A 13,135-nucleotide genomic window follows, 5' to 3' on the forward strand; every position below is an offset into this window, starting at 1 on the left:
CAGCGACGGCTCCTCTCTCGGCGTTCCTGGACCTACTAGAAAATCCCACTTTTTGCCAAAGTGTTCTTTCCTCTGCCTGGCTAACGTCCATGTTCTTTTCCCTCTCTGTAAATACTTGCCACGCTCCAGGATGAAGGCGGCTGAGTGGGAGAGACAAACAAGGCCAATCTGACTCACATTTGCAAAAAAATAATAATAATAATAATAATTTTTTTATGCTTATGCAAAAGAAAAAGGGCCCCCATTGGAAAGATGTGGAGACTATGGAAAGCGTGCAGAGAAGAACGATGAAGGTGATCAATGGGTTGGAGAATGGTGGCAGGGATTGAGTATTTATTTATTTATTTATTTATTTATTTACTTTACTTACTTACTTACTTACTTACTTACTTACTTACTTACTTACTTACTTACTTACTTACTTATTTAATTTATTGGATTTATATGCCGCCCCTCTCCGAAGACTCGGGGCGGCTAACAGCAATCATAAAACAGTGCACAACAGTAATCCAATACTAAAAACGAATTAAAAAACCCCTTAATATAAAAAACCAAATATACATACAAACATACCATGCATAAAATTGTAAAAGCCTAGGGGGAAAAGGAATCTTAATTCCCCCATGCCTGGCAGCAGAGGTGGGTTTTAAGTAGCTTACGAAAGGCAAGGAGGGTGGGGCCAATTCTAATCTCTGGGGGGAGTTGGTTCCAGAGGGCCGGGGCCGCCACAGAGAAGGCTCTTCCCCTTCTCTGGTCTAGTGAAAAGAAGGACCCGAGTGACATGATAGCAGCATTGCAATATCTCAGAGGTTGCCACAAGGAAGAGGGGGGGGGGGTCTAGTTATTCTCCAAAGCATCAGAATTGAAGGACAAGAATCCATGGGTGGAAACTCAACAAGGAGAGAAGCAACTTTGAATTACGGAGATATTTTCTGATGATGAGAACAATTAACTTGTGGAACTGCTTGTCTCCAGAAGTTGTGGGTGGTCCATCACAGGAGGTTTTTAAGAAGACGTTGGAGAACCATTTGCCTGAAATGATGTAGGTTTCCTGCTTGAGCAGAGGGGTTGGCCTAGAAGACCTCCAAGGTCCCTTCCCACTCTGTTATACTGTTATTCTAAAGCTCACTAAAGTTAAAAAGTATACAGAAAGTATATTATTCTGATCATGGGTCAAAATAAGTTCTGCATTACATCTCAGACATTAACACCCTTGAAAACGTCCAGAGATACTTCACCAGAAGAGCCCTTCATTCCTCCACTTGAAACAGAATATCCTACGAGACTAGACTGACAATCCTGGGCCTAGAAAGCTTAGAACTAAGATGCCTTAAACATGATCTAAGTATGCTGCAACGTCCTGTCTATCGGCGACTACTTCAGCTTCAACCACAACAACACAAGAGCACACAACAGATTTAAACTTAATTTTAACCGCTCCAAACTTGACTGTAAAAAATACGACTTCAGTAACTGAGTTGTCAAAGCGTGGAACTCATTACCGGACTCCATAGTGTCATCCCCAAACCCCCAACACTTTACCCTTAGATTATCCACGGTTGACCTCTCCAGATTCCTTAGAGGTCAGTAAGGGGCGAGTACAAGTGCACTAGAGTGCCTTCCGTCCCCTGTCCTATTGCTCTCCTCTATCTCCTATACCTTTCTTCTATTCCGAAGGATGGACGGAGATTAAAAGGCAACGACCTCTTGAGTCACCAAGAGTGCTTAGACTTCTTTTTGTCAAGTGCCTGATTCATCTTTGAGGATGAATTCCTCGCTCATCGTGATCAGAGAGGCCGACCTGTAAGTAGAAATTACTAAACCACATTTTTGCTTTGAGTGACTCCACTAATCCAGGATGAATGTACACCTGTGAGTCTCATCGTGTTGGTCTAACACGTGGAACAGGCCCAACCTAGAGAGCTTGTAGGAGAGAAGTCATCAACTCATCAATTTCCTGACAGGGAAGTCAATGCATCAGCACAATGTCTTGCCTCTAGAAACATAGAAACATAGAAGTCTGACGGCAGAAAAAGACCTCATGGTCCATCTAGTCTGCCCTTATACTATTTTCTGTATTTTATCTTAGGATGGATATATGTTTATCCCAGGCATGTTTAAATTCATTTACTGTGGATTTATCTACCACGTCTGCTGGAAGTTTGTTCCAAGGATCTACTACTCTTTTAGTAAAATAATATTTTCTCATGTTGCTTTTGATCTTTCCCCCAACTAACCTCAGATTGTGTCCCCTTGTTCTTGTGTTCACTTTCCTATTAAAAACACTTCCCTCCTGAATCTTATTTAACCCTTTAATATATTTAAATGTTTCAATCATGTCCCCCCCCTTTTCCTTCTGTCCTCCAGACTCTACAGATTGAGTTCATTAAGTCTTTCCTGATACGTTTAATGCTTAAGACCTTCCACCATTCTTGTAGCCCGTCTTTGAAGTTGTGGGCGCTCCATTCCTGGAGGTTTTGAGAAGAAATTGGACAACTGTTTGTCCGGAATGGTATAAGACATTGATGGCGAACCTATGGCATGGGTGCCATAGGTGGTATGCCCTCATCACTTCGAGGTTCGACTACTGTAATGCTCTCTACATGGGGCTACCTTTGAAAAGTGTTTGGAAACTTCAGATCGTGCAGAATGCAGCTGCGAGAGCTATCATGGGCTTCCCTAAATATGCCCATGTTACACCAACACTCCGCAGTCTGCATTGGTTGCCGATCAATTTCCAGTCACAATTCAAAGTGTTGGTTATGACTTATAAAGCCCTTCATGGCATTGGACCAGAATATCTCTGGGACCGTCTTCTGCCGCACAAATCCCAGCAACCGGTTAGGTCCCACAGAGTTGGCCTTCTCCGGGTCCCGTCGACTAAACAATGTCGTTTGGCGGGACCCAGGAGAAGAGCCTTCTCTGTGGTGGCCCCGACCCTCTGGAACCAGCTCCCCCCGGAGATTAGAACTGCCCCCACCCTCCTTGCCTTTCGTAAAGTTCTTAAGACCCATCTCTGCTGTCAGGCATGGGGGAACGGAGACATCTTCCCCAGGCCTATACAGTTTATACATGGTATGTTTGTGTGTATGCTTGCTTTTAATAATGGGTTTTTTAGTGTTTTTTAAATTATTAGATTTGTTCTTACATTGTCTTTGTTATTGTTGTGAGCCGCCCCGAGTGTACGGAGAGGGGCGGCATACAAATCTAATAAATAATAATAATAATAAGTTTGAAAAAGTGGTTGAAAATGAGCAAGTTCTGCCTTTCTGCCCAAAGAGCACCGCTTCTCTCTACTTCAATGAATTTCGCAAAGTGCCACATCGAAGAAATGTCTTTGATCGGTTTCAAAGACTTTATAAAATGACAGCAGTTAAGATAAAACCCAGCCGTGAAGACATTTGATACAACTTCTGAAGAAATTCCTTGCTAGTTAACCAAATGAATTCATATCACAAGCATTTTCCATGGCGTTTAAGGTACAGGAAAGGCTCCTTTTCAACTCAAACTTGACTCTTCGTCATTTTGTGGATACAACCCTATGGGTTTCTTGCCAATAATGAATAGAATATGACAATAGAATTCTTTACTGGCCAAGTGTGATTGGACACACAAGGAATTTGTCTTTGGTGCAGATGCTCTCAGTGTACATAAAAGAAAATATACATTTGTCAAGAATCACGAGGTACAAATGATTGTCATAGGGGTCAAATAAGCAATGAAGAAAGAATCAATATTAATAAAAATCTTAGGATACAAGCAAGAAGTTACAGTCATACAGTCAAGTGGGAGGAAAAGAGTGATAGGAATGATGGGAAAAAACTAGTAGTAATAGTTGTGCAGACTTAGAAAATAATAATAATAAAAAACCAATCAAATACAGTGGTACCTCTACCTAAGAAGGCCTCTACTTATGAACTTTTCTAGATAAGATCCGGGTGTTCAAGATTTTTTTTGCCTCTTCTCAAGAATCACTTTCCACTTATAAACCTGAGCCTCCAAAATTGTAACCGGAAAAGGCGGGGAGAAGCCTCCATGGGGCCTCTCTAGGAATCTCCCGGGAGGAAACAGGGCTGGAAAAGGGGGGGGAGAAGCCTCTGTGGGGCCTCTCTAGGAATCTCCTGGGAGGAAACAAGGCTGGAAAAGGCAGGACGAAGCCTCCGTGGGGCCTCTCTTGGAATCTCCTGGGAGGAAACAGGGCCAGAAAAGGCGGGGAGAAGCCTCTGTGGGGCCTCTCTAGGAATCTCCTGGGAGGAAACAGGGCTGGAAAAGGCAAGACGAAGCCTCCGTGGGGCCTCTCTAGGAATCTCCTGGGAGGAAACAGGGCCTCCACCCTCCCTGTGTTTTCCCCAATCGCACACATTATTTGCTTTTACATTGATTCCTATGGATAAAATTGCTTCTTCTTACAAACCTGGTCACGGAACGAATTAAGTTCGTAAGTAGAGGTGCCATTGTATTAATAGTAATGCAGACTTAGAAAATAAAATAAAATCAAATAATAAAACAAAACAAACAAATAAACAAACAAAGAGTTGAACTTTTACGCTCATCGCTCAACCAGGTCAATAAATAGATTTCAACCCTGCTTAAGTTCATGAAAACAAAGCACAATTAGATACGGTAGCTTTGATGAACTCTCTTGATTAAATGAGGAGTTTTCTGTATGAAGTCCCCGTAAGAAAAATCCCCTTTTTTTCTTAAAAATTAGTAAAAGCTCCTATCGACATCTGAATAATTAGATGATGTCTCCCTCGTGATTAATCAATCTTCCCTCGGAAGAAAACAGAACCATCGGAAGCAAAATTTGTTAGCACCACCAGAATGGTGATAATCTACTTATCTCTCTCTCTCGTTTGCTTTTGGGATTCCTCCTTGCAATGCCCCGTTTGTGATAAATGTCATTAAAGCTCTTTAAAAAGAATCGGCCTGATCCTTTACCGCCTTGCTATTCAGAGATAGCTTAAGCTATGATATGAAACCCAGAGCAGGCCTTTCATTTACGACATAATTAACCTTATAAGTCTTCCTTAGAAAAATACCCAAAAGAACCCTCCACCAGTCTGCAAGTTTACTGAACTGATTTGAAAAATGTGAATATATTCTCAGTGCTTGTATTTATCATCACAATAGACTCGAGCTTTTATTGTCCCAAGAAAACATTCCTGCACCTGCGCCAGAATAAATAAGAGGAAATTGAGCACAGGAAATAAATGGAATCTTTATTCCCAAACAGAAGCTACTGTAAATCCTCCAACCTTCAGCACCCTTACATTTCCCCTCTTTCTCTATAGCAGCGGCCCCCAAACTATGGCCCGCGGGCCACATGCGGCCCGCTGAGGCCATTTATCCGGTCCACGGGTGAGTGACAGGAGCACAGGTAGTGTGTTCCCTCGATTTTCGCGGGTTCGAACTTAGCAGAAAGTCTATACCACGGTTTTTCAAAAATATTAATTAAAAAATACTTTGCGGGTTTTCCCCCTATACCACGTTTTTTCCCACCCGATGACGTCATATGTCATCACCAAACTTTCGTCTGCCTTTAATAAATATTTTTTTAATAAACTTTAATAAATAAACATGGTGAGTAATAATCTGAATGGTTGCTAAGGGAATGTGAAATTGCAATTTAGGGGTTTAAAGTGTTAAGGGAAGGCTTGTGATACTGTTCATAGCCAAAAATAGTGTATTTACTTCCGCATCTCTACTTCGTGGAAATTCGACTTTCGCGGGCGGTCTCAGAACGCATTCCCCGCGAAAAGCGAGGGAACACTTGTACATACTTTTGTTTTAATTAAATTCCCTCCTTAACGTTCCTTCAAAAAGAACAACACCAATTATATTTCTAACTTATTAATCATTATGCCAAAGTGCTTCCTTCTTTCTTTATACATTTTTCTATAAACCAAGATGTTAACAAAAGAAAATTAAAAACAAAACCTAAACATATATGAATTTCGGATTTCTTCCCCCCTCTAAATAGTATGTTCCCATTTTTGTTTTTTACTTTAAAATAAGGTATGTGCAGTGTCCATAGGGATTTGTTCATAGTTTTTTTTTTTATAGTCCGGCCCTACAACAGTTCGAGGGACAATGAACGGGCCCCCTGTGTAAAAAGTTTGGGGACCCCTGCTTTATAGTAGGGGCATCCATCCTTGGCAATTTTAATACCTGTGTGGACTTCAACTCCCAGAATTCCCCAGCTGGCCCAATGCATTAAGTAATAGTAAATAAGCACCAAGGGCACGTCACAAAAATTTCCAACGAGTCAAAAAGAGGATGGGGAAAATATTTACTGACCCCTCGCATCCTGGACACAAACTGTTTCAACTCCTACCCTCAAAACGTCGCTACAGAGCACTGCACACCAAGACAACTAGACACAAGAACAGTTTTTTTCCAAACGCCATCACTCTACTAAACAAATAATTCCCTCAACACTGTCAGACTTTCTACTAAATCTGCACTTCTATTTTACTAGTTTTTCTCATCATTCCTTTCACCCATTTCCTCCCATGTTGACTGTATGACTGTAACTTGTTGCTTGTATCCTTAAGATTTTTATTAATATTGATTGCTTCTTCATGGCTTATTTGACCCCTATGACAATCATTAAGTGTCGTACCACACGATTCTTGATAAATGTATATTTTATTTTATGTACGCTGAGAGCATATGCACCAGAGACAAATTCCTTGTGTGTCCAATCACACTTGGCCAATAAAATTCTATTCTATTCTATTAATGTTTTCTGTTTCTTTTCTGTTTGTGTTTTGTGTGTTTAAATAAAGTTTACTTGAATTAAAAAAAAAACTGAAGAAGCTTCTTGGGCAAGTAAGCGAAACGTCTTCAAAGAAAAACCAGAAAGCCTTGAAACAAGCACCTTTGGGATAACCATTTGGCCTACATTCAGGTCACATACTTTCCCAAGTTCTCCATTCTAATCAATTGCTCTCCAGCAAAGTCCCAGGAGCGAACTTGCCTCCGGAGATCCTTTGCTTTGTTATTGAGGGTGTAACCAGATTCCTACAGGAAGGAAGATCACAGCATCGAGCAATAAAAGTTTGGCAGCTGTTCATGCTCCTACTTCAGTTGGCTTCTGCAACTGGCAGCTCACACACAGGTCAATGGGTGTCCACACTACTGTGGGCCCAACAGCCACCTTTTAATCTCAGGATACATAATAATCCCTGTAGGTTGGCTTGGCACCCTACACCCTTCATGGAAACTCAGGCTGAATATTTTCCTAGGACCTCGCCTCCAACAGCAACTGCGTTCACATACCATTAAGCTGCCACATGGTTACTTTGACTTAGCCCTCTATCCAGTACCTTCCAGGAAACCCTAGTTACATAGATCGTAGCTTGATGACGGCATGAATCAGGATACTTTCCTAAATCCAAGTTCTGGTTCAATCAGTCCAATTTCTATGTTTTCATTTATGTAGCTTGTTAGTACAAGGTACATGGTTGTTAGGGTTTGCCATTGTAAACTACCTATTGTAGTCTCTTGTACTATCACTTTAAATATTTTGGGCTGGTTCGCCATAAGAGGGCGCCAGTTCTCCTTTCCCTCAATGATGCTTCAACGCTCATTCGCTTTTGCTTTGCCTTGAGGGGGGAGTGTATTTGCTTAGTGCTTGTTATGGATTGTTTCTGTTTTGTATATATGTAAATAGTACTTATTAAGCATAACTAAGTCTGTGTCTTTTTCTTTGGCTTTGGCTTTGCCACACATCCACACTCTGTTAAAATTCTCTGCTCAGTGTATGTCAAAGGTCTCATAGCCTAGCTATACCGAGACATACCAACATAGCTAACTACAATTATGGGTGGGAGCATCAAAGCCAAGAGAAGCATCCGTCATCGAAAGATGACCAGATAGTGACAATGACTTTAATTCATCTTTATATCTGAGGGCTGAAACCATCATTCTTTCTTCAACCCCGGACACACTTGGGAAATGGTGGTCACACACCAGTAATGGACAAACAGAGGCCAGACTGAGTTCTTGACTTGAGGGCGAAAACTTGATCAGGCTCAAATTGTCATATTTTGGACCCCTTTATAGGGAGATCCAGCTCTATGGAGAAGGCTGTAATGTTGGGAAAGGTGGAAAGAAAGAGGAGGAGGAGGAGGAAGATGTAGTGGTGATGGTTGTGTTACTCGAAGATTTGAAGGACCAGACGGGCAGATAATCATGGAGAAAACCTACCTATGTGGCTGCTAAGAGTCAATACTGACTTCCTGGCATAGTATCCATCCCTCCATCCATCCATCCATCCCCCATTTATCCTTCCCCCATCTATCTCACCCCATCCATCCATCCATCCACTCATCCATCCAACCACCCCCCAACTATCCCATTCCATCCATCCCCATGTTCGCCCATGTTTCTTCAACACTCCATGGCTTGCGTTGGCTGCCGATCAGTTTCCGGTCACAATTCAAAGTGTTGGTCGTGACCTTTAAAGCCCTACATGGCATTGGACCAGATTACCTCCGGAACCGCCTGCTACCGCACGAATCCCAGCAATCGATAAGGTCCCACAGAGTTGGCCTTCTCCGAGTCCCGTCGACTAAACAATGTCGTTTGGCGGGCCCCAGGGGAAGAGCCTTCTGTATGGCGGCCCCGGTCCTCTGGAACCAACTCCCCCCGGATATTAGAATTGCCCCCACCCTCCCTGTCTTTCGTAAACTACTCAAGACTCATTTATACCGCCAGGCATGGGGGAGTTGAGATATTCCTTCCCCCTAGGCCATTACAAGTTATGCATGGTATGTTTGTGTGTATGTTTGGTTTTATAAATAAGGGTTTTTAGTTGTTTTATTATTGGATTGTCACATGCTGTTTTTATCATTGTTGTTAGCCGCCCCGAGTCTACGGAGATGGGCAGCGTACAAATCCAATAAATTATTATTATTAAATTATTATTATCCACTCATCCATCCATCCCCATTTATCCCATCCCATCCACCCACCCACCCATCCTATCCCGCCTATCCATCTATCCTATCCTATCCTATCCCATCCCAGCAACCCACCCTATCTCATCCATCCTATCCCACCCACCCATCCACCCCACCCATCCATCCATCCTGCCATTCACGCATCCATTCATCCCAAGCCCATCAGGATAAGGTACTACATAGTCATTTACAACCAAGAGGATGTGCTTGCTGACAAGTGATATTGGCCAACTGGTTTCCTCTCTCCGCCAAAGCAAAACTTGCAACTCTAAAAAGAAGTGGTCTTGGAAAAGAAAGCTTGCTAAAAGTCTTCTTTTTTAAAAAAAATAAAAGCTGACTGCTTTCCCCAACCGATGACGAGACAGTCACTTAAAGTCTTCCTCCTAGGTAAATACAACCTACACAAGTTTACTGAGGAAGCTCAAGACACACAGAGAGAGAAAACCATGTTTTCCTCTGACTCAAAGAGTTTTCACAGAGACACAGACAGGCAGCCCAAACAACTTATCCCACCAACCTCAGAATTAAAATCCAAAAACGGCCACGGAGAAATTCAACCGAAGCTTTAAAGCCAACAACCCAGCCAGGGTTTGCTCTTAGGAAGCTCTTCAATCTATTGCAAGAAGATGCAAACCCCTGCTTTTCCACCCCAAAAACAACTCAGAGCCACCAGGCAGGAAGGAGGGTCAAAAAAAGCCAAACTTACAAAGCACACATGTAAAATTTGCCAGACGTCTACCAAGCCAGGGTGGCAACCGCAGGCTACTTCAGCTACCTGCTAGCTGTAGTTCAGCAGTTCAAATCTGACCACCGGCTCAAGGTTGACTCAGCCTTCCACCCTTCCGAGGTGGGTCAAATGGGGACCCAGATGGTTGGGGGCAAGAGGCTGAGTCTGTAAAGCCATTTAGAGAGGGCTGTAAAAGCACTAGGAAGCGGTATATAAGTCTATATGTTATTGGTATTGCTATTTCTCTCTCTCTCTCTCTCTCTCTATCTATCTGCATCTATCTGTCCGTCCATCCATCCATCCATCCATCCATTTATCTATCTATCTATCTACAGTATCTTCCTTCCTTCCTTCCTTCCCTCCCTTTTTCTCTCTGAGCCAGGGTACTGCAATGGTTAGAGTGCAGCACTACAGGCTCCTTCAGCTAACTACTAGCTGTAGTTCAGCAGTTCAAATCCCACCACTGCCTCAAGGTTGACTCAGCCTCCCATCCTTCAGAGGTGGGTAAAATGAGGACCCAGATTGTTGGGGGCAAGAGGCTGACTCTGTAAACTGTTTAGAGAGGGCTATAAAAGCATGGTGAAGTGGTATATAAGTCTAAATGCTATTGCTATCTATCTATCTATCTATCTATCTATCTATCTATCTATCTATCTATCTATCTATCTATCTATTATCTATCTATTATCTATCTATTATCTATCTATCTATCTATCTATCATCTATCTATCTATCTATCTATCTATCTATCTATCTATCTATCTATCAATCATCTATCTATCTATCTATCTGTCATCTATCTATCTATCTATCTATCTATCTATCATCTATCTATCTATCTATCTATCTATCTATCTATCTATCTATCTATCATCATCTCCTCTCTGGGATAACGCAGCGGTTAGAGTGCAGCACTGCAGGCTACTTCAGCTAACCGCTAGCTGTAGTTCGGCAGTTCAAATCTCACCACCGGCTCAAAGTTGACTCAACCTTCCCTCCTTCCGAGGTGGGTCAAATGGGGACCCAGATTGTTGGGGGCAAGAGGCTGACTCTGTCAACCGCTTAGAGAGGACTGTAAAAGCACTAGGAAGCGGTATATAAGTCTAAATGCTATTGCTATTCCGTTGCCCAGACTCCACCCTGCAAGGGATTACAGAGTCATTAAAAGAAGACAATGACAGTGATGAAAGAGAGAAGACAGTCAACAGGTAAGGACCGCAAGATGTGGACAAAGAACAAAAGCCACCCCTGTAGGCTTACCTGCCGCACCTGTGACGACAACGGGGACGGCTGGACGTTCCGTTGCTGCATACGAGACGGTTGCATCAACTGTCGGAGCTGCTGCTGAAGGAACTGGTTGTTGTTGACTTGCTGGGATTGTGGCGAGGTTGCAGCTTGTTGCTGGAGATAGTGCATGAGGGACTGCTGGCCCGTGGCGGAAGCCATCGGTGACATCTTCTGGGCCGGGGTGGCGTCCGAGCTGAAATGGGAGAGGGGCTTCGTATTGCTGAAGGAAAACTGGTCTTGGGCAACCGGACCTTCGCCCACCAGCCCTGCTTGAATGCTGTTGGAAGACTGCGTCATAATGACGTTCATGCTCTTCGGCTGGGTGGACATGGGCTTGTAGAGGGAACTCGGCATGTTGGTGGGGTTGCTGGTCGGCGTAGGGTTGGCGATCAACGTGCTTTGAGGGCTGAAAGGTTGCTGGTGCAACGCCGGGCTCGAAAGCTTCTCCGGTCTGTACGGTGACGGTCCAGCATTGGGGGGTCCCAAAGCATTGGGAGAACTTTTAATGCTGTTGGGCATGATGGAGTTCGGAGGGCTGAAGGACTGCTGATTGAGGACCGGACTGGACAGCTTCTCTGGTCCAAAAGGTGGAGATAGACCTCCGGGTGGGTTACTGTTGGAGGTGATGCTGGAGAGCAGAGGGTTCTGCGGACTCTGGATGCTGCTTCCTTGAAGGCCGTTGGGAGTCATGTTGGACATCATGACGTTTTGAGGACTGAAGGGCTGGTGGTGTGGAGAAGACCCTTGGCGGTAAGGAGGGGAAAGACCTTGAGAAGATATGGTGGGCCAGTTTGGAGTCGGGGGTTTGGACGTTGGAGCTTGCTTGCTGGCTAAGTGCTTCAACTGCTGAGCGTGCCAATTCGTCCCGGCCATGTGGATGGCTTGAGTCTGACCCTTGTTGGGTGCGGACGAAGAAATGGGCGAAGCGACAGCCTTGTTCTGAGACGGAACAGAGTAGCTGGCTCCAGAAGAAGGCGGCATCTGCGGAGAGCCACCGCTTGGTTTACATCCAGGAGAAAAATCTTTGTTGGCGAGGTGGTTGTCCAAGGGGGCAGCCTGTGGGGAAGATTTGGAAGAGTTGTTCATGGCTGAGGGCGGGTGGGCCAGGCTCCCCATGGGTTCTTCAGGCTTGCTACCTAAGATCTTCTCCAGGTCCAGTTCATTGGGAGAAGGATCTGGCATCTTGGTCAGCTCTTCCAACAAATCTTGAAGTTCCTGGTCCACCGCGTGCATGTTGCTCCCTTTTTCGACGTAGTGGCCGCCGAGGGGCCCTTTCTGACCAACGTCGGCATTAGGCGGGACGGAAAACGGAGACCCGATCCCATTCCCGTTCATGTGGTTATTTTCAAGGAGCATCCCATGTCCGGGCATTGAGGAAGTCCCGTGATTCGTTGAATAGGGCGAGCTTTGCATATCGGGGCATGAAACAGAATTGGTCCCGGGACCCATGGAAAGAGTGACGTCGTCCAGACAAAGCCGCTTACTCTCGCTTGGGAAGAGGACGTCAGGCATGGCGCCGGAGGCTGGAGACGCATCGTCCGCCACTTTCCTCTTAACGGATCCCTGGAATTGCAAGATGAAAAATTATTATTATTTTTTTTTTTAATTTTTAATTAATTTTAATTAATTTCTTAGTTTTTTATTAATTTTTAAATTAATTTTTAAATTAATTTTTTATTAATTTTTAAATTAACCTTTTATTAATTTTTAAATTATTATTTATTATTTTTTTATTAATTTTTAATTTTTTTATTAATTTTAATAATTTTTTATTATTGTTTTTATTAAGCAGGCAGGAAACGCTGCACTTCATACCCCAATCTTTGCTTAATGGTGAGAGCCGGTTTGGTCTAGTACAGTGATTGATTGATTGATTGATTGATTCATTCATTCATTCATTCATTTATTGGATTTGTATGCCGCCCCTCTCCGGAGACTCAGGACGGCTAACAGCAATAATAAGACAGCATACAATAATAATCCAATACTAAAAATGATTAAAAAACCCATTAATATAAAAACCAAACATACATACAGACATACCATGCATAAAATTGTAAAGGCCTAGGGGGAAAGAGTATCTCAGTTCCCCCATGTCTGGCGGCAGAGGTGGGTTTTAAGGAGTTTCCGAAAGGCAAGGAGGGTGGGGGCA

General features: G+C 43.5%; 1 protein-coding gene across 2 annotated transcripts in view; it reads right to left on the bottom strand.

The window, feature by feature from the left end:
- Positions 1-12,541, bottom strand: part of MAMLD1 (mastermind like domain containing 1) — a 49,871-nt gene extending 37,330 nt beyond the window's left edge. For both annotated transcript variants that reach the window (XM_070759939.1, XM_070759938.1), the window contains exon 1: positions 10,957-12,541. In XM_070759939.1, the coding sequence (XP_070616040.1) occupies positions 10,957-12,495 (1,539 nt within the window). In that variant the 5' untranslated portion in view covers positions 12,496-12,541. The remainder of the gene's footprint in view (positions 1-10,956) is intronic.
- Positions 12,542-13,135: the final 594 nt, after the last annotated feature.

The sequence above is a fragment of the Erythrolamprus reginae genome, chromosome 8 (genome assembly GCF_031021105.1).
Source record: "Erythrolamprus reginae isolate rEryReg1 chromosome 8, rEryReg1.hap1, whole genome shotgun sequence".
Taxonomy (NCBI): Eukaryota; Metazoa; Chordata; class Lepidosauria; order Squamata; family Dipsadidae; genus Erythrolamprus; species Erythrolamprus reginae.